The sequence below is a fragment of the Perognathus longimembris genome, chromosome 12, assembly GCF_023159225.1.
Source record: "Perognathus longimembris pacificus isolate PPM17 chromosome 12, ASM2315922v1, whole genome shotgun sequence".
In the NCBI taxonomy this organism is placed as follows: domain Eukaryota; kingdom Metazoa; phylum Chordata; class Mammalia; order Rodentia; family Heteromyidae; genus Perognathus; species Perognathus longimembris.
Genome location: NC_063172.1, coordinates 13324034 through 13345574, shown reverse-complemented (window position 1 = coordinate 13345574; position 21541 = coordinate 13324034). Strand labels below are relative to the sequence as shown.

Sequence of the window (21541 nt, the reverse complement as noted above, 5' to 3'; positions counted from 1 at the left end):
TTGGCTCATTTTAATTGATACAATTTTAATGACAAATCTGAAGAAATTTGCAAAATTTCTGTTTACCTAAGATACTCTGTTAACATGATGGAATTTTTAAGTCTCTTGTTTAATAATTTAAAAGTTAGTCTTTCTCTTATTTATTCAAAATCATATTTAGAACAAAAAAGAATTGATTCCTTTAAGCACTCCCCTGAACCTCCCCCCCCCCCCCACAAAAAAAATAGCACTGTTCGTAACCTGCCAGTCTGGCTGGCTGTGGTTGGTGGGTTCCATTCCAGTGCTACAGCATTTCCAGTGACACCTGACTGGCTGAATGACTGGTGGCTTTCAGTATCAGGTCTTGGGGACAGGTTATTAAAAAACAAACTAGCCAGGTGCTGGAGGCACTTGCCTATAATTCTAGCTACTCAGGAGACTAAGATCCTAGGATCAGTTCAAAGCCAGCCTAGACCGGAATTTACCTCCAATAAACTACTCAGAAAAACCTGGAAGTGGCACTGTGACTCAAGTGGTCGAGGGCTAGCCTTAGCTCAGGGACAGTGCCCAAGCTTGAGTTCAACTCCAAGGACCAGTACCAAAACAAAAAGGTTCAAGGGGCTGGGAATATGGCCTAGTGGCAAGAGTGCTCGCCTCGTATACATGAAGCCCCTGGGTTCGATTCCCCAGCACCGCATATGTAGAAAACGGCCAGAAGTGGTGCTGTGGCTCAAGTGTCAGAGTGCTAGCCTTGAGCAAAAAGGAGCCAAGGACAGTGCTTAGGGCCTGAGTTCAAGGCCCAGGACTGGCCAAAAAAAAAAAAAAAAAGGGTTCAAGGCCAGCTTGAACTATATAATGTAGTAAAACACTATTAAAAATAAAAGAAGAAGAAGAAAGAAAAGGGGCTGGGGATATGGCCTAGTGGCAAGAGTGCCTGCCTCATATACATGAGGCCCTGGGTTCGATTCCCCAGCACCACATATACAGAAAATGGCCAGAAGTGGCGCTGTGGCTCAAGTGGCAGAGTGCTAGCCTTGAGCAAAAACAAGAAGCCAGGGACAGTGCTCAGGCCCTGAGTCCAAGCCCCAGGACTGGCCAAAAAAAAAAAAAGAAGAAGAAAGAAAACATCATGGTATTAAGTATGTACTTGGTAGAAAATGAACTATGCAACTGTGGGCAGGGATGGGGACATGGGGAGATTGGGGAAAAGCAAAGGAAGGGGTGACATTATCTAAAAGAGAAGTGTGCGCATTGCCTGAATTTTGAAATAGTTACCCCTGTATAACACCTTAATAATAGCAATAAAATTATATTTTTAAAAATTAGAGCTCGGGTGCCAATCCTACCTACATAAGAGGCTGAGATCTGAGGATCACAGTTTGAAGCCAGCCCAGGAAGAAAAGTCCCTGTGAGACTTTTACCTCCAATTAACCACCAGAAAACTAGAAGTGGAGATGTGGCTCAAAGTGGTAGAGTGCCAGCTTTGAGTAAAAGAGCTCAGGAAAGCACCCAGGCCCTGAGTTCAAGCCCTATGAGCACCACCACCAACAACAACAAATTAGAATTCTTTGATAATACAGAAAAATATTTAAATTTCCTGTAATTTTTTTTCTTTGTAGTAAATTGGTGTCAACACTGGTTTGAATACTTTCCTAACCCTCCCATCAATATTCTTAGCATGATAGAAAATGTTTTGGCATTTTGTGATAAAGAACTGCTACAGCACTTCATAGATCATGATATAACATCCCAGGTAAGAAGTATAGGCCTTTTGGAATTACTTAATTTGTTTTGGGAACTAACATTGATTCTGGTATAAATAAAATAGTACTTCCTTGGAGTAATAAAACATACTATGCTTTGTATTTTTAACACCATTTCAGTCTTTTTTATTATACTACCTTACTCAAAGTCACTGTGGCTCAAGTGGTAGAACACTAGTCTTGAACAAAGAACTCAGGGACAGGGCCCAGGCTCTGAGTTCAAATCCCAGGACCTTCACAAAAAAATAAAAACAAAAAACAACAATACAGAATTACTGTCTGAAGGCTGGGAATATGGCCCAGTAGTAGAGTGCTTGCCTCGTATACATGAAGCCCTAGGTTCAATTCCTCAGCACCACCTATATAGAAAAGGGCCAGAAGTACAGGTGTGGCTCAAGTGGCAGAGTGCCAGCCTTGAATGAAAAAGCACAGGGACAGCACTCAGGTCCTGAGTTGAAACCCCAGGGCTGGCACACACCCAAAAAATCTATAAAGAGAATCTCTGTCTACCTGAAAGTTTAAAGCTATGTGGCCAGTGGTAGCCACTTGCCAGCACTAAGGGGAAAAGTGGAAGGGGGGGGGGTGAAGGTGTCCAAATTCAGATAGTAATTTTTTTTTGCCACTCCTGGGCCTTGAACTCAGGGCCTGAGCACTGTCCCCGTCTTCTTTTTGCTCAAGGCCAGCACTCTGCCACTTGAGCCACAGTACCACTTCTGGCCCTTTTCTCTGTATGTGGTGCTGAGGAATCGAACCTAGGGCTTCATGTATATGAGGCAAGCACTCTACTACTGGGCCATATTCCCAGCCTTCAGATAGTAATTCTATATTGTTTGTTTTTTGTGTGTGTGTGCTGGTCCTGGGATTTGAACTCAGAGCCTGGGCCCTGTCCCTGAGTTCTTTGTTTAAGACTAGTGTTCTACCACTTGAGCCACAGTGACACTTCCAGTTTTCTCTGAGTAGTTGATTGATGGCTTTGAACTACAGTCTTCAGATTTTAGCCTCCTAAGTAGCTAGGATTAGTCATGAGCCACCAACACCGAGCCAGATACTAATTCTTATAGATCTGTGTTTAATATAATGCCTTCACAGACAAAATGTAAGAGAATATTGTCAGTGACTGTGTTTTAACTTCTCTATAGAAGGCTAATATGTTATTCTTCACCCTAGCTGTATGCTTGGCCTCTTCTTGAAACGGTGTTCTCAGAAGTGCTGACCAGAGAGGAGTGGCTCAAATTATTTGATAATGTCTTCTCCAACCAACCTTCCTTCCTCCTGATGACTGTGGTAGCCTACAACACATGTTCTAGAGCTCCCTTGCTCAACTGCACTCTAAAGGATGATTTTTTGGTAAATACCCTGTTGTTAAGAGGAGGTTGTCTGGGATGGGGTGTATAGCTGAGTGGTAGAGTACTTGCCTAGCACTTACTGGAGACCTGGAGTTCAATCCCCAGTACTAATAAATAAATTAAATAGATAAGTAAACAAAGTGCTCAAATCTCACTTATTTCTATGGAAAATTATATTGATTGACTTCACACCTATTATACATCAGGCATTGATGCTCTGTGGTAGAAATAGAATAGATAATCACATTTCTGACCTTTATGTAAGTATATAGACAAAATTTCAACAGACTGTTGGTCTTAGAATCATGGCATCAGAAAACAGCTGTAGCGTTGGGGTTTTGTCCTTTGTGGCCTTTATAAATGAGTGTTGGATACCTTCCCATGCAGAGTCTTAGCAGTGACCTTCTGGGTCTCCCACAGGCTGGATGCTTGGTTTGTGTATAAGAGAACTTTGAGGTTGGGTAGGAAAATGACCGAAAGAAGGCAAAAGCATCAGAGCTAGCTTCACAGGAGCAGGGTGGTCGGCTCAGGTAGTTGCGGTTTTCCTGTGTGTAAGCGACTTTTTTTATTTCTGTCTGATTGCCTTTGCTTTATGGTCACATAATGCACATATGCACGTTTTAGAGTTTGGCTCTTAGCACAACAAGATGACATGGAACCATTTCAGATCTGTTAAGCAACCCAAAGCTAACATTTTCAAAGGTTCACTTGCTTTCTAAGTTGATTTAGATTTTGAGTTTTGAAAAACTTGAACAGAAAAAGATCAGTCCATTGGTGAAGCATCTTTTGCATATTATAACAGCTTTCATTTTGAGTTAAAATATAAGTGTGATTTCAAAATTTTATTTTGACATTTTACTACTTTTTGTTGTGTAGTACTTGGGTTTGAACTTAGGACCTCATGCTTGCTACCACTTGAGCCACATCCTGGCCCTTTTCTGCTTTCTCATTTTGTGAATAGGGTCTTACATTTTTGCCTAGCCACCTGGGACCATGATCCTCTTGTTACACTTCCCATGTAGCTGGGGTCACAGATGTGGTGCCACCACCCAGCTTATTGGTTGAGATGTTTTCCAGACTGGCCTTGAACTGTGATCCTCCTGATCTCTGCTTCCTGAGTAGCAAAGATTATAGGCATAAGCCACCACCCTTGGCTAACATTTTAACAATATGAACTTGAACCTTTAAAAAATATGTTTTTAAAAAAGCTTCAGTAAATTTGCAGAAAAGAAGGTGTTGAATTAAAATTCTAGATAATTTTCAAAAAAGAAAGAAAAATATTAATGATTTATTCACATCTAATTTTTTTTTTGTTGGGTGGGGGGCGTCCTGGGGCTTGAATTTGGGGCCTGAGTACTGTGCTTGAGCCTTTTGCTCAAGGCTAGTGCTCTACCATTTGGAGCCACAGCTCTACATCCAGTTTTCTGGTAATTACTTGGAGATAGGAGTCTCAGGACTTTTGCCCAGGATGGCTTCATACCACAGTCCTCAGGTCTTATCCTCCTAAGTAGCTAGGATTATAGGTATGAGCCACTGGCACCAGCCACATTTAAATTGTTGAACTCTTGTTTTAGTTAATTGCTTTGCTTGCTTTGTTAATTAAACCTCATGTTTTCTTACAGTATTTTTTTCATCATCGGAATAACCTGGATATAAATGTTGTGATTAGAGAAGCTTATCATCTCATGGAAACCACACCTGCGGATATCCATCCAGACAGCATGCTGGACGCTTTTGTTGCACTGACAAAAGGGCAGTATCCAGTATTTAATCAATATCCAAAGTTTATCGTGGACTTCCAGACACGGGAAAGAGAAAGAATAAGGAATGATGAATTGGATTACTTGAGAGAGAGGTAATCATTATTTTTTGATAGAAATGGAATTTGTTATAAATCTACACAAAAACTTGAATGAAAGATGCATTTAAGCAGGATGCTGTTGGCTCACGCCTATCATCCTAACTACTCAGGAGGCTGAGACCTAAGGATCGTGGTTTGAAGCCAGCCAGCGAAGGAAAGTCTGTGAGACTCTTATGTCCAATAAACTACTCAGAATTAGCTAGAAGTGGCACTGTGGCTCATGTGGGTAGAGCACTAGCCTTGAGCACAAAGTCTCAGGACAGCGCCCAAGCCCTGAGTACAAGCCCCAGAACTGGCAAAAAAAAAAAAAAAAAGCAAAACAAAACATTTCATTTATTAAGTATTAGTGTAGGATCAAAGTTTGAAGATAAGAGATATATTTATTTATTCTCCTATCTGTAAATAAAATCAGGTCTTACCCACTAACCAAATATATATATATTGTGTCATGGTTTATCTAAGTTACTTTGCTTCTTTGCATTTTCCTAATAATGAATATCGTACACTTAAGGCAGACACTTGAAAATATGCAAGCTGAAGTAAATCAGCAAAGACTTGAAGATGAAGCTTGGTACCAGAAACAAGAAGAGCTCCGTAAAGCAGAAGAGGCAAAACGAGAAATGCTCTTGCAAGAGGAGGAGAAGATGGTGCAGCAAAGAGAGAGGCACGTGTAACTACTTTGAAAATGTACATGCGTGAGTTAGTGAAATCATTTTTATTTTGTTTCATTGTTTCTTTTAGAAATAAACTGTGGAACTACCTACGTTAATTTCTACCAAGTATTTAAGTTAATAGAATAAAAAATATGATATGAGGTAGAATTCATTCTAAAGCTTACCGCATATAACATTGCACATAGCTTTTGTAAGTAAAAGATCTAGTATACTTTGAAGCATATTACTTAGAAACATTATTTTATAGTAGGCAGGAAAAGTTAAACCAATATTGGAAAATGCTTTATTTGAATGTGTTTTGAATTGAAGACTAGCCGCTGTGAAAAGAGAGCTGAAAATGAAGGAAATACAGTTACAAGATGCCGCCCGGAGGCATTTCCTGAAGCTCCAGCAAGCCCAGCGTGAGTTGGAGCTGCGAAGGCTGGATGATGAAATCGAGAGGAAGGTTAGGTATCTCTAACTAGTCCTTACACGTCGCCGCCTACGTTCATTTGGCTGTAATAAGCACCCTCATCTTAAATAGTAATCCTGTGTCCACAATAAAACTTAATAGCCCTTTTAATTTTACTTATGTTAGCCCTCTGCTATTTTTATTATCTTTGGTATCTCATTAATGGTAAAATATTTATACTAAGAAGATTAGGCAAGTTGACTAGTGTCCTTGGTAACTGAAAAAAACAAACAAACCAAAAAATCAGTACCAGATAGCTATTACAATAATGGTGAAAAGTTTTTAGTACAAAAATTTGTACATGGCCACTATGAAAAGATTTCGAGTATAAGATAGGTAGGATTAAATGTGAATTCTTGCTAAATTCATTTTATTTCCAGGGGTAACCTTCAAAACAAAAGTTAATTAATTATCCGGGCACCAGTGGCGTACTCCTAGTGAGCCATTTAGCTCAAGTCTAGCTACACGGGGAGGCTGAACTTGGTAGGATCATAGTTCAAAGCCAGTCCTGGCAGAAAAGTTTATGAGACCTCTTCTCAAGAGAGAGGTGAGCACAGTGGTTTGTGCCTGTTCCTCGAACTAAGACGGGAAGTCTGACATCAGTGGCTCATGCCCAGACACAAGCCTAGGAAAGACACATCTTATCTCAAAAATAACCATCCAAAACAGCTGGAGATGGGGCTTGCCAGTGTTTGCCTAACAATCACAAGGCCAACTTCAAACCCAGTATACCAAAAAGAAGGTTAAGTATGCAATTAGTATCTATTTGCTTACTTATATTTCTGTATTTATATAAAATGAGATCTTTCTCCATATATCTTTTGTGCCATGCTTTGAAAAATTATATAGCTGAATATCCTTTCGGATTGTTACCTATTTCTTTTTTTTTGTGGTTATCGAGTATATTCTACTGGTGAACATATACCAAAGCTTATTTAACTCTTTGCTATTGGACATTTAGGTTGTAAAAATAACTTACATTTATTAATTTTAATTGTTTTATAATGTAATTATTTAAAATTATCTAATGAGTCATATTCGTATCTCACTATTAAAAAATGTACTTCTTCAACCAAGAGCAATGCAGGTTCAGAATTCTGACACCTTTATTTGACACCCTTTAAGATGGGGCAAGGTGTTTCTCAGCCAGAGAATCCTGAACCACTTTCAGCATCCTGATGAGGCCTCTCCCTGCCCTCCTGGCCTCTGCAAGTCCTCGTAGCCTCCTTCCTTCCAGCTTCCTTTTCCCATCTGCTCTCACCCCACCTGCCTCCAGAAGCTGAGCCCAGGCTCCTGCAGGAAAGACTAAGTGCAAATTCACACACACACACGCACGCTTGCAAACAGCTGCCAGCAGCAAGCACAGTACATTTGTTTCGGCTCTAGCACATAGCTGTTGGTGTGTCTCAGAATGTATAAGCGAAAGAGCTGTAGCTGAAATTCCTCAAAACCGTTTGATGCTTTTCCAAACCTCCTGGAGGTGTCCTCCACCTCCTGGCACTATTGCTGTCGCTTTGCAGACTCAAGTTTGAGCTAGCTGCTTTTGCAGTAACCTCCTTAAGGTGAATTTTTAGCCCTTGGATGTGTTTCTTTGTGCATCCCACTGTATTTTATTTTTGCTGCTTCTCCTACTAGGAGCATTTGGTAGCTTGTCATTTAGCCAATAATATCTAACACATGATAATATCAAAGGTAGTAATGCAGTTATTAAATATTTGCCAAATAAATGCGTGGTGGTAGATGACTAAGAGTTTTGTTGTTGTTTTGTTTTGTGTGTACTTTATTCTAATCCAAATTGGTAACTAGTTTTTGTTTGGTTGGTTGTTTTGTTTGTTTGTTTGTTTGTTTGTTTTGCCAGTCCTGGGGTTTGAACTCAGGGCCTGAGCACTGTCCCTGGCTTCCTTTTGCTCAAGGCTAGCACTCTGCCACTTGAGCCACAGCGCCACTTCTGGCCATTTTCTATATATGTGGTGCTGAGGAATCAAACCCAGGGTTTCATGCATACTAGGCAAGAGTGGTAGAGTTACCACGAAGCCACATTCCCAGCCCTTGTAACTGGTTGTTTAGGCAGCCAAATATATAAGATTATTTTTAAAATTGTCTAGACAGTGCCTTATCCAAACCCTCTGTGATACAGGAAAAAAATTCTTTCAAGTAACCAAATTTTGGAGAACTCTGAACTAACTGAATTTGAGCAGAGCACATATTGGTTGAACATTCAAAGATAAATTTCAACCTGTAGTTACTAGGTATCAGATTGAATATATTTTTTAAAAGCATAATTAAAAACTCAAGTACAAGTTATATTTAATAGGATTAAACATTCTGCCAGTGGCTTACACCTGTAATCCTTGCTACTCAGGAGGCCTAGATCTGAGGATCACAGTTCATAGCCAGCCCAGGCAGGAAAGCCTGTGAGACTCTTATCTCCAATTAGCCACCACAAAACTGGAAGTGGCACTGTGGCTCAAAGTGATAGAGCACTAGCCTTGAGGGGGAAAAAATGCTCAGGGACAGCACCTATGCCCTGAGTTCAAGCCACACACCAATAATAAAATAAAATAATAAATAAACATTCTGTATTTTTAACCAACCCTCAAATTTTAGTTATTCAAGTTTTTCTGCTTCATTATTGGCTACTCTAATAATGAAGAGCCACCCCTTTTCTTCTACTCTATGTATACAGATGGTATAGCACATGGTAGTTATGCTTTCTTTTTAAAATTAAGCTTATCCCAGGTCATTTCTTAATTGTTCAGTGAATCATAATATATTACTAGTTACTCTAGTTTAAAAACATAATTCCTGCTGGACTCTGGTGGCTCATGCCTGTAATCCTAGCTCCTCAGGAGGCTGAGACTTGAGGATTGTGGTTCAAAGCCAGCCTGGGCAGGAAAAGCCAAGAAACTCTGATCTCCAATTAACCACCCAAAAAACGGAGGTGGAGTTGTACCTCAAAGTGGTAGAGCACTAGATTGAGCAAAAAAGCTCAGGGACAGTGCCCAGACCCTGAGTTCAAGCCTCAAGACCAACCAAAAATCCCATAATTCCTGGCTTTTTTGTTTTATAAATGTCCATATAACAACATTACTGTCTACTAAATACTTTGTAAGCCAGTCCTGGTGTCACATGACTATAATCCTAACACTTGGGAGCGGGAGGAAGGAGGAGTAAGAACCTATATATTTTTTTTAAGTGTTTTGTACATTATTTTTGGTATTCACAGTCTGATGTTTGCCCTTAGGTACAAATGAGAGATCGGGAAATTGCTACCACAGCCAGAGAACTAGAAATGAGACAGCTGGAGCTTGAATCACAAAAAAGACTTTATGAGAAGGTATAAATTATTTCCAATGTAGAAAAAGCACAGTTTGTACAAACACTTTTTAGACTATATTCATGGTTTATAGTATTCATTTCATTCCATGTTTAAGCAGAATATATTGTCATCCAGAATTATACAGTTACCAAAATGTCTGGATGTACAGTTCGTTGTAATTCTTCCGTTCACATTTCTGTACTAGCTTAGTCTTGTGTCTGAAGCACCAGATGAAAACCCCAGATTTTGCCTCAGGATTTTTTTCTCCTTACCAGTTTACTAAGTTTCCCTATAGCTATGCAATAGTGAATGAAATTATCCTAATAAAAATGAATTGTCCTTAATTTGAAAAAAAAAAAAGAAAAAGTATGAAGTGCTCTGCCTAAAATTCTTTGGGTGCCAACTTGATGCCCCAAACATTTCAAATTTCAGAGCATTTCAGACTGGAAGAGGATGCAAAACCAGAAGTCGATGCAAGTATACAAAATCCAAAAGAGTCCATCCGAAACATGCTCAATACCAAGCATTTCACACAAAGGATAGTCACCCTGAAATTTCCAGGAGTATTGTAAGGTAAATGAGACAAAAACCATATAGTACTTTATATTAGAATCTTCTGGCATTCAATCAGCAAATATCTGCTTAGGACATGGAAGTCAGTTTTGTTTTTTGTTTTGTTTTGTTTTGCCAGTCCTGGGCCTTGGACTCAGGGGCTGAGCACTGTCCCTGGCTTCTTTTTGCTCAAGGCTAGCACTCTGCCACTTGAGCTTCAGTGCCACTTCTGTCTGTTTTCTGTATATGTGGTGCTGGGGAATTAAACCCAGGGCCTCATGTATACGAGGCAAACACTCTTGCCACTAGGCCATATCCCCAGCCCCGGAAGTCAGTTTTTAAGTCACTAGAAAAAGGTGTTAATACAACATTTTTTATTTGGGGAAAATATTTATTTATTTAGTGTTAAAACGATAAGTCTTTACTTTTTTCCAGCTTTCTTAAAGTCAACGTTGAGTTTGAAATTAGTCTTTATCTGCAAATTCATACCAGGTCACACACTTATTGTTTGTTGTTCATTTTTTGTAATATTTGAAACATAGCATTTAGTAATACCTGTAACACTTTAAATTTCCACACTGAATTTCTTCTAGAAGTGAGCAGAGGATTAGCAATTTGCCCAGTGGAGTCAGTCTCCTGTGATTTTGAATTAAACGTAATTCACTTGGACTAAGCTAACGCCTACATTTGTTTCTCTAGTCTGTGGTGCTGAGAATCAGACCCCGGGCACTTACATTATGTATCAGTCATACTTTCTTGGTGTTTTTAGTCATGCCATTTTTTGTTAAAAACCTTTTGTGTTAATATGTTAGTTATGAAAATCAAGTTGCCTCACACACCTGCAGTTTCTGGCTATTTGCTTAGTGACGTTTTCAAACCAATTCTGTAAAGCCTCTGTCCTTTGTAGAGTGTAGCCATTGAAGTCTGTTTGGCTTGCTTGTGGTCAGCTAGTAATTGGACAGAGCATTTCTTACTAGGTGCTTTGAACCAGAAAGCCCTGCTGAGAGGCTCTGTGTGCACGTGTGCGTGTGCATATGCGTGTGCATGATGTTTAGCAAGACAGTTCACAGTGCTCACTTAGATTTCACCTGGTGGTTATGCAAAACCTCACCAGTAACCAGAAGTGAGAGCTCAGTCCTTCTGAGTCCTGAGCACGCACAGCCCTTGCCCTGGGCACAGCCTTGCGCATGCACATGAGTTCTCCTGGAAGTAAGTGGGAGTCCTGTGGTCATCTAAATCCCCAGCTTTCCCCTTAAACTGTTTGGTTACCCATCCTATTGTTTGCTTTCGCCATAACCACTGCCTCAGCCAGACAAGATGTTCAGTGTCCTCCGGTTGTTCTCTACGAATGTTCCAGAGGGCAGGCTGGCTCTCACCCCGGGTGAGTTCTGAGTGAGGTCCCGGGAGGCAGCCTGGGTGTGGAGCCTTGGCAGGGAACTTCCAGGAAGCCTTTGCTTAGTTTTGGCAGTACCGGAGGTTGAACTCACTGTCCTCAACTCCATAGGCAAGCGCTCCGCTCCTTGAGCCGTGCCCCTAGCCCTCTGTGGGAAGCTCTGAAGGAGCGCTAGCCTTGTCTTTCTCTCACCCTCCGCTGCCGGGAGGCTGGTGGTCAGGGCCAATGCAGAGCTCAGAATCGGTGAGAGTGGGAATTTGGTGACCTCTGGCAGTGGGGAGCTTGTTCTCACTGTGGTTCCGCCACGTCAGTGAATCAAGAAGGCTCTCCAGATTGCTACACGCTTTGGTTCATTTCCAAAATTCTGAACAAGTTGGATGTGACAAATTTTGCCAATATTCAGGGGTTTCATGAAGAAGAGAATCTTCACAAGTCTTTACTTTGTCATTTTCATCGATAGTGCCACTATTTGCTTTCTACTTTGAAAATTAAGTGGTACCATTTGGGTTTGGGCTTTTTGTTTTGTTTTGTTTTTTTAGTAGGACTTGAACTCAGGGCCTCTAGCTCTTGCTTGGCTTTTTCAGTCACAGCTGGTACTCTACCACTTGAGCCATACCTCTGCTTCTGGCTTTTTGCTAGTTAATTGAAGGTAAGGATCTTTCTGATTTGTCTGCCTGGGCTGTCTCCAAACCTCAGTGCTTAGGCCTCAGCCTCCTGAATAGCTAGGATGATAGGCCTGAACTCTTGCATCTGCCATCATTAGTTTTTAGTTGTATGCATAGCATATTAGTAGCCTGAAAAGGGGAAAGTTGCTTTGTATTTTATTATTGTTATTACTACTTAAATTGGCCTTTTTTTTTTAACAGAATCTTACTAGAAACCTAGGGGCTTTCGCAAAAGAATTTCGAGAAGATGCAGATGCCTACAGACAAAAAGTGGATTTTGAAGAGCACATGTTTCATAAGCTGATAGAAACTGACCAAACTCAGAGCAGAAATGCTCAGAAGGTAAAAAAAAGAAAAAGAAAAAGCCAAACAAACGAAATGTACTGTATACATAAAAGATCATTTTTTAAAGAGAATAACAATAAAACTAGGCTGAGGGTTATGGCTCAAGTACAAGGTTTTGCATTCTACCTCTGGTACTAACCCCACTTCCCAAAAGAGATCAAATAAAGAAAGTTTAGGAAGTTGAGAACATTTATTCCTTTGCTTTATTTTTCAAAGTTCCTAGAGCTTTACTCTGCGTTATTTATTTGTTATTCATTGATAGTCAGATAGTGTGTGTCCACAGGGAAATAGTAACTTTACAAATGCTAGCCTCCTGCTGTGTTCTGACTCAGAAACTGTCCCTAGTGAATAAGGTGGCAGAACATCAGGTCCTTGCCTGGCAAATCAATCAACACTTCAAAGAATCATTGGTGAAATATTAATAACTGTTACCCAGTAAAAATAGGGATAGTCAAGTAAGTATTAGAAATGGTGTCTTAAAGTTGGGGTGGGGGGTGAGCAGGGCACTGGTGGCTCATGCCTGTAATACCAGCCACTGCAGGTTGAGATCTGAGCATCTCAGTTTGGAACCAGCCAGGCGTGAAAGTCTGTGAGACTCTTGTCTCACTAGAAACCAGAAGTGGTGCTGTGGCTCAAAGTGGTGGAGTGCTAACCTTGAGCTGAAGAGCTCAGGAACAGCACCCAGGCCCTGAGTTCAAGCCCCATGACCAACAACAAAAAAGTGCCAGTGTCAGGCTGCTTGTGGAGATGGGTTTAATTGGCTTGTGGCAGATCCTGGAAGTCCATTTGTTTTACACACTCCCAAGTGATTAGGCCAGGCCACCAGAGTTAGAGACACTTGCATACATTGAAATGAATGTTCCACAATTTGAAATAATCTAACCTTGTATCTCAAATTCAACTTTTCTCTTAGTTAATTGAAGAAAATTTGGCAAAAGCTGAGCAAGTATGCCTGAATACTGACTGGAGAATTCACGCTTTACATAAACAAAAATGTGATGATCTACAACGAAATGAAGGCTACCAGGAAGTGACCACACTCCTCCGGAGAAACAGAAGGAAGGAAGTAGAGCTATTAAATGCAATGGTGGAGGAGGAAGCTAAGAAGGTAGGAACCATGTTATAAGCTTTTTATTACATGAAGCATTTGAATTTTTGGTACATAGTCAAATGCTAAAGTATCTGGCCAAATAATTGTTATTGGAAAAGATCATCTAATTTTAATGGGTGTTTCTCAGAGAAGTCATCAAATGTTGATGTTTACTAAAAATAATTAAATGTTTTCTAAAAACGTTTATATTGTATATCCTAGGTTTGTTCTACCTGGTTGGGTAATATTACTACTTTAATTTATATAGTTTCTTGCATAAGATACTTATAAGATTTTCAATGCATAGAAAGTATTTGTAGCTGCTACAACCAAGTGGAAATAACTGACTAGAAATTGGAGAGGCATGCTATTCTTCTCAAGGGAAGTCTAGAGGTAGGCAGTCTAGGTTGGTACCACGGCTTCCCAGTCCAGGTTCCTTCTGCCCCTCACTCCTGGTGTGTGGCCCTCATCCTCAGCTATTCTTTATCGTCTAAGATGACCACTCCAGCTCCAGCCATCGCACATATAGTCCAGACAGCAGGAAGAAGGAAGAGCAGGAGTGTAAGATGTTCTACTTCCCATCTGAGCCGACTCCTTTTTAATTCCTTGCCAGGAGTTCCATATCTCATTTTAGCTGCATTTGGCTACAAAGGCAGCCGAGAAATGTATTTTGTAGCAGGGAGTATGATGATCCCAAAGAAAATGAGGAATAGACATGGAACCTAAAGAGACAACTGAGAGCCTGTGTCGCATATGCACAGCTTCCGGTGGGTCCTCCCAGCCCTCGGGTTCTCAGCCAGGGGTCACAGACGCCGTGGACCAGCCGGGGAGAGAGCAGGCTCGAGTAACTGACGGGATTGCCTTCTCTCTGCTCGTAGCTCACGCTGGCTGTTTCTCACCATGGGTTTCCATCACAGCCTGATCCCAGGTTTATTTTCTCACTGCCTCATTGCAGTGATGTAGGACCCTGTCTTACAATGATTACATTCAACAACGGGGGAAAACCTCGCGAGAGGTGGGGGTGAGCCCTAGGCTTTGCCTCAGGAAAGTTGTGGTGAAAGCCTTCTCCTCGAGGTCAGGATTGTTGGTACTAAGGCTAGACTGTAAAATTTGGTGCTGCTATACTTTGGGGGAAATAGTACTTTGAGAGAAGATAGAATCCTTGTAAGGACTTTTGGCATTAGGCAAAAATCCTCTGTCAAGGGTCCTGGATTCTAAAGCTAAGTTAACTGCCTATGGCCTTGGGAAATCACAGTGTAGATGGACCTCCCTGGTCCTTCCTGCCCTTCTATGTGTTCTGGGTGTGTTTTTTGTTTTTCTTGGTTGGTTGTGGGGTTTGAACTCAGAGTCTGTGCACTGTCTCTGGACTTTTATGCTCAAGACTTGTGCTCTCCCACTTTGAGCCACAGCTTTACTTCTGATTTTCTGGTGATTAATTGGAGATAGGACTCTCACAGTGTGTTCTGCCCAGGCTGGCTTCAAACTGTGATCCTCAGATCTCAGCCTCTTGAGTAGCTGGAATTACAGGTGTGAGCTACCGGAGCCCAGCTATCTTTTGTTTTTAATGCATTGGTCTCTGTTCCTAAAAATCACATATGTAAAAGCTATAGCATTTCCAGAGCATTGGCAACCATGGGCGATGGTTTAGTAGTTTAAGGTAGTTAGTTATCTTAGTTTTCCACTGAGCTCATCTTAAGATGGCTGTTTACTCATTTTCAGGTAAAACAGGGCCTCATGAAGATCACTTGACTTCTATATGGCCTTATCTTTGTAAAGCTAATCAAAGACTTAGTTGTTTGAGTTTTATAGGCTTTATTTATTAGTAAGGCATGACATCAGAATTAAACAGGTTAATTGTCACTACTAATGCAAAGCTAGCTTCGTCTCGTATTTGAAACCTATAGAAATGAGTTGTTACTTCGGTGGCGGTCAGGACCTCTGCTTCACAGCACTCCGAGGTGCTGAGCGATAGAAAAGGGGCTTCTGCTCCCAAGGTTATTCCACCACTGGGGCCACCGTGGTACCCAGTTCCCCTAGTGTCAGGCAGGCCCTGCACACCGTGACCTTGAAGGAACGAGGAGAAGACACCAAGGGCGGGTCACTGGGGAGGGCGGTCTGCCTTCCTCCATTTCAGTCATCCTTTTCTGTCACTGTGTGCAGTGGAAGGAAGCTGACGAAAAGGAGTTTCATTTGAGATCAGAAAAGAAAGCTTCTGCCCTTTCAGACGCGTCTAGAAACTGGTTTTTAAAGCAGGAGCTGGGTGCTGCGTTAGAGCATGCTGAAAGGCCAGTTTCTAAAGGTGAGTCTCTACAAGTGTCTCCCTCTAGCTGCTCGCACAGACGCCCCCCTAAATGCAGACCCCGCACTTGGATCTTGGCCTTTTTACTTCAAGATGCTCAGTGAATCACTTCTCAGAGATACTCAGTAGTAATCATTACGGTTTGGGGGGTGGGGGAATCGGTTGAAGATGTGACACTTGCAAAAACAGCTCCGATCAAGAGAAAAGCGTCAGCCGTCCTCCCTGGTTCCCGACGTCCTCTCCATCTTCCATAATGGGATTTGTTTCCATGGGTGTGTGTAAATAGATGCTTTTCTGGCCACCAGTGGCTCACTCGCATGTAATTCGTATCTATACAGTCTGCCTATTTACAGTATACAATGGTATTGTATTGCTGTGTGATAAGAAATTTATTCAAGCTGTGCATAGTGCTATATACTTGTAATCCCAGCACTTGGAAAGTTGAAGCAAGAGGATTATGAGTTAAAGACTAGCTGTGGCTACATAGCAAGGCTGTCTACAAGCAAGAAACTAGCTTTCATGTGACTGAGGCCTGGAAGGGAGCTTAGAGGACCACCCATGGCCCTTGAGACAGGAGAGGGGCCTCCAGCTCACACAGGGGCGCTGGAGCGTCATCCCCAGATCTCAGCCTCCTGAGGAGCTAGGATTACAGGCGTGAGCCACCAGCGCCTGGCTAAAATCTGTATTTCTGTTGTTTGTTAGTTTCCGTTTTAACTGAAGGTGTTTGAAACAATTACCCAAACTAGCTTAGCTCTTGATTTCTTTTTTCCTTTTGCCAGTCCTGGAGCTTGCACTCAGGGCCTGAGCACTGTCCCTGGCTTCTTTTTGCTCAAGGCTAGCATTCTGCCACTTGAGCCACGGCGCCACTTCCGACTTTTTCTGTTTATGTGGTGCTGAGGAATTGAACCCAGGGCTTTGTGCCTGCAAGGCGAGCACTCTACCGCTAAGCCACATTCCCAGCCCTAGCTCTTGATTTTTATCTACTATTTTCCTTGTCTCTTGAATGATAGTTTTCACCAGGGGCCACTTACCATTAATAATATGACTTCCCTCCTCAACATCATCATCTTTACCTTGTGTTCTAGAAGCCTGGTTGCAAAGGGAGCAGGCAGCCTCGGGCTCTTTGCCCAGAACTTCACAACTAACTGACATTTCTGAAGTAAATCCCTCAACACGTGGTGAGTTGATAAATAAGAAGGATTTCACCTGTCATTTTGCATTTCACAATATGCCAACCAAAGTGGCTCAACTGGTTTCCTAGCGTGCTGATGCCATTTTCCCAGGGCCTGGCAGTGGGAAACCTGAGCTGAAGGCAGCAGGGCTGGGCTCCAACTTCCAGCCCCAGGAAAGTCGGTCTGCTGCACACCTCCCTGCCGCTCCCTCTCCCAGCCCAGCCCAGCACTGCCACCCAGAACAGGCACCGGGGCTCGCCCCTGGCTGAGGGCATAACAAGAGCCATACAACGGCTTCCACATCGTTGTGAAGCGAGAAATCTCTTCCCCTAGGCCCGGTGCCCTCTGCCAACCCCAGGGGGCGCATGCTGGCTTCTGCTGCGTCCATCCCTCGACTGGAAGCCACGATGGTGGAAGGGGCGGGGTGGGAACACCTTACCAACACAGCATCAGCCCCCAGAGCCAGCAATCCCCACAGTGAAGTCTGTTATTTATTAGAAAAAGGAGGGAAGGGACATGGCTTGGAACTGACGTTCAGTAAGCTGCTGAAGAGATCAGGCAGAATTTCCTGAGTCTTGTGAATTATTTTAGGACATAGTTTTGGACAAAGTCTCCAGGAGGTGAGTTTTATTAGAAACATTGCTGATAACAAGTCACGAGATTCCAGTATTTTGTAAAGTATTTTTGCCAAATTGTATTTTTATATGTATCCATAAATTCTGGGCCCGAAGAAGAATTAAGCCAAAAGTCATTTGTGAGTCAGATGAGGTACAGGGGCTTCCCAGCTCTTCTCTGTTTTGAATGCCAGAATGTTTTTCAAGTTAGAATTTTTTGAGACTATTTTTCCAGAATCACTTAAGCAGCTCCCCACCCCCGACCCAACCTCCAGAACAGCGGAACTACAGGCACACACCACTGTACACGTGAAGCTAAACTTTTAACTAGCCGGTTCTACATTCCAGAATGAAGTGAAGGAATTGACTAAGTTTAGGTCATTTGACAGCAAAATGGAAAATACATGAAAGTTACTTTCCCTTGGGGGAAGAAAGCAGTTTTTCAGAAATAGAACATCACTGTTTTATATATAAATTTCAGAGATATGTGTATGTATATGTACACACACATAAAAGCATGCACATATATATGTATATGTGTATATATATATATATATATATATATAATTTTATTTTGTTTTGTGCTGGTCCTGGGGCTTGAATGTGGGGCTGAATACTGTCCCTGAGCTTTTATTCTCAAGGCCAGTGCTTTTCAACTTCTGGCTTTTTTTTTTTTTTTTTGGAAATTAATTAGAGATAAGAATCTCACGGACTTGCCTGCCCTGGCTGGCTTCAAACTACGACCCTCAGGTCCCAGCCTTCTAAGTAGCTAAGATGACAGGCGTGAGCCACCAGCACCAGGCTAGGTGTAGATTTTTGAATACTCTTCACCTCCCCAAATTCTTCCTCAAGTCAGTGTGAAGCAGGCATTCCTCTTAGATGAATTATGTCATTGAGCCTGGACTCTGGATTCCCCCAGCTGGCTGCTGCCAGAGGCGTTCAGTGCTGGTGTTACTGGCTAGGTAGTCCGGGCCCACATTTCCCACCTGTCCATTTGGGCAGCAGAGGGAGGGAGCACTGGTTTGAAGAACTCACGCGCTCTCTCAGTTGAACGCTGCTCTTAATGTGTAAATTGAGGTGCTAGCCCCAATCAGGTAAGTTCTAACCTGCCAGTAAGTCCTAAGAGGAAGTTCAACAAGTATTTAGTGGGGTAAGTGGCACCCCAGGGGGTCAAGGAATCCATTAGGCTTTTTGTTCGAAGTTTGGTTTTTACAATATTCAGTTATTTCATTATTGATTGTTACAGCATATACCAAATTCATCTACTAGTAACTTTACATTTTGTGTCAAGTTTCCCTAAGGAGAAGCACAGCAGAATGGAATGGCATGGAAGAGAATCTTCTCAAGAAAGTGAGAAACCTCCGCCAGAGACTCACTGCGCAGGCTCAGAACAGACAACTCAGCCGCAGCCTTCTGGTTACGTAGAAGGTGCCACCGTGACCCACGGAGAGAGATACCTATTTACCATGGATCAATGACACCTATTTTTAGATTATTTATTCAGAAATTTTTAAAGACTACCCTTTTATATACAAAAACATGAAAATTATGTGTTCTATTTCATTCTAATACTTTTGGGCTTATAAATGGCTTCCTGAGCTTTTCCCAATAAATGTTTTAGAGTCTTCTTAAAGCTGCGCTGTGATTGGCTGGATCGCAGCTCCCCTGCCCTAGCCCGCCGCGGGATCTCCTCTTCGTACGTGACCTGTCCTTCCGGCTCTGCTTCTTCAGTGCTCAGCAGCCACCGACTCTGGCTCTAGGCCCCCAGAACGGCCCAGCGGGGCTGCGCCTGGTGTCATGAACCTGCTTCCAGACTCTCAGACTCCCCATTAGTAAAGGATGGAAGAAGCGGCTCACACACTTGATGGAAGCGCTGTGTACGGTGTTTCTGGCTCAGCACTTAGCAATGTGAGGGTGTGAAACACGATAGGACCCCTACATTCATTCTGGGGGCACAGAGGATAATCTTGTGGTGAACCAAGTGCTTTCAGTCAGCAAAGTGCTCTCTTTGTCCCAGGGGCAAAGTACTAGAGTTAAGTGCTATGGGAAGTGCTGTTGTTAGGTTAGGCACTCCTTTTCTAGTTTGTTTCCCCGGCCCTATTGGTCCTAGGTGTTTCAAGTTGGGCTGTGTGTATTTCCCAACAGAAGTTAGAAAGTATAAACCTAGTGGGATGGACACTTTGAGGGACTAGAAACTCCTAGCTCACCCAAAAAGCATTTGGACCCCAAAATACTGATTCTGCCTGTCAGAATCAACTGTAGGTTGCCAATTTTTTACCCCTTTTAGCTTCTCTCTTACTAACATGTATTCCTTTCTCCCTCTCTCTGATATGTAGGTATACAAAAGTAGTCATACACTCTTATATATCATGTTCTTTGCATCACATTCTTCAAATTTCTCTGAGCTGATATTCAAAACTTTTGTTGTTGTTGTTTGTTATGGGGCTTGAACTTGGGGCCTGGGCACTGTCCCTGAGCTGTTGTGTTCAGGGCTGGTACTCCATCACTTTGAGCCACAGCTCCATTTCCAGTTTTTTGGTCATTAATTGGAGATCAGAGTCTCACCCAAGTTCCTGCCCAGGCTAGCTTTGAACTGCAACCTCAGAGCTCACATTTCTTTCTGAATAGCTAGGATTACAGGTGTGAGCCACGAGCACCTGACCCAGCAATCCTCTCTACATCACTGCGGATTTCAGACACTGAATGCCTTTGGCCATATGTGCTTGGTTGAAGTATATAAAATACATTTCCAGTGATCTTTTCTTGACATTATATCCCAGTCTCTGATTTCTTTGTAACACAAATTATCTGCGATTATAAAGGGCTGAGGCTGGGAATGTGGCTTAGTGGTAGAGTGCTTGCCTAGCATGCATGAAGCCCTAGGTTCGATTCCTCAGCACCACATAAACCGAAAAGGCCAGAAAGGGCGCTGTAGCTCAAGAGGTAGAGTGCTAGCCTTGAGCAAAAAAAAGCCAGGGACAGTGCTCAGGCCCTAAGTCTAGGACCCAGGACTGGCTAAATAATAAAAAGGGCTGAACTTGGCTGAAACTCTTTTAACATACCACCTCCATTCAAGAAGATTCTCTCCACTTCTCTTTTGACCTTTTTGTGATGGCTACGTTCATACCATTTCTCCCTAGCGCTGACCAGCCAGGCTCGGCTGACTATGCATCAGCTACCTCTCCCTGCATGTCTGAAGGAGAATTCCCAGTGTGGATTGAATGGCATTGAAAAGGTTGCTGGCCTGGCCGCTTTTCATGTCTGATTACACTCATTCACAGGGTTTCCTCTGAACTCAGTTCTTTAATACTGAACCAAGATTTCAGCATTTGCTAACGGCCTTTCCACAGTGACCACATGCAAACATGTTGACCACCGCAGCAGTTAACAAGGAGCACAGAAGGCTTAATTTATGAATGTGGGTATACTGCATCAGAAGGTCTGAATTTAGCACTTAATCTCAGCCTTGTCACTGTCCAATCTGCAGACAAACCATAAAATAGTTTGAGCAGTAAGAGACTCACATTGGAGACTTAAATTGACAGGAGACCAACTATCAATGTCAAAAGAACACTAACTGAGCAGGACAACAGTGGCCAACACCTGTCATCCTAGCTACTGCACAACAGACATCCCAAACCAGTGGGTGAACATGCACTGGGGGTCAGAGTGCCAGGGTCCCACGCACTGAACAGAGTGCCCCGCCATGCACACTCCATGTGGGAGGCCACTGGAAACCACCCTCAGACAGACCCACCGCGCTGGAAGGCCATGTTCAGAGCTGGTGGCCAGGACCTGTTAGCGGGAGGTGGGGTGCCTGTGTTTGTTGCGTTGGGAAGACTACAGGAAACAGCCATCGGGCCGGGCTGTGCCCTCTCCCCAGGCCTCAGAGACGCTGAATGCCCCCCACACACTTTGCCCAGGGACCCTAAAGTGCAGAACAAGGCAGAGCTGGTAGACACCCCTTCCTGCCACGTCCGCAGACGGCTCTGGAGCAGGTCCAAAGGGACCAGGCCCT

The 21541-nt window shown here is 42.7% G+C and overlaps 1 protein-coding gene and 1 non-coding gene across 5 annotated transcripts in view; both read left to right on the top strand.

The window, feature by feature from the left end:
• The window catches only part of Tbc1d31 (TBC1 domain family member 31), a 48121-nt gene extending 28965 nt beyond the window's left edge, over window positions 1-19156 (top strand). For 2 of the 4 annotated variants that reach the window (XM_048359166.1, XM_048359169.1), the window contains 11 exons: window positions 1599-1732; window positions 2910-3089; window positions 4711-4943; window positions 5461-5613; window positions 5933-6068; window positions 9319-9411; window positions 12205-12345; window positions 13262-13456; window positions 15599-15737; window positions 16823-16915; window positions 18815-19156. In XM_048359166.1, coding sequence (XP_048215123.1) covers window positions 1599-1732; window positions 2910-3089; window positions 4711-4943; window positions 5461-5613; window positions 5933-6068; window positions 9319-9411; window positions 12205-12345; window positions 13262-13456; window positions 15599-15737; window positions 16823-16915; window positions 18815-18948 — 1631 coding nt within the window. In that variant the 3' untranslated portion in view covers window positions 18949-19156. Of the gene's footprint in view, window positions 1-1598; window positions 1733-2909; window positions 3090-4710; window positions 4944-5460; window positions 5614-5932; window positions 6069-9318; window positions 9412-9789; window positions 9865-12204; window positions 12346-13261; window positions 13457-15598; window positions 15738-16822; window positions 16916-17500; window positions 17721-18814 lie in introns of those variants that run through there. The other 2 variants (XM_048359167.1, XM_048359170.1) reach the window with 2 other exon arrangements.
• Window positions 225-355, top strand: LOC125361121. The gene has a single exon (XR_007212905.1). It is a non-coding gene; the product is annotated as a small nucleolar RNA SNORA54 (small nucleolar RNA).
• Window positions 19157-21541: the final 2385 nt, after the last annotated feature.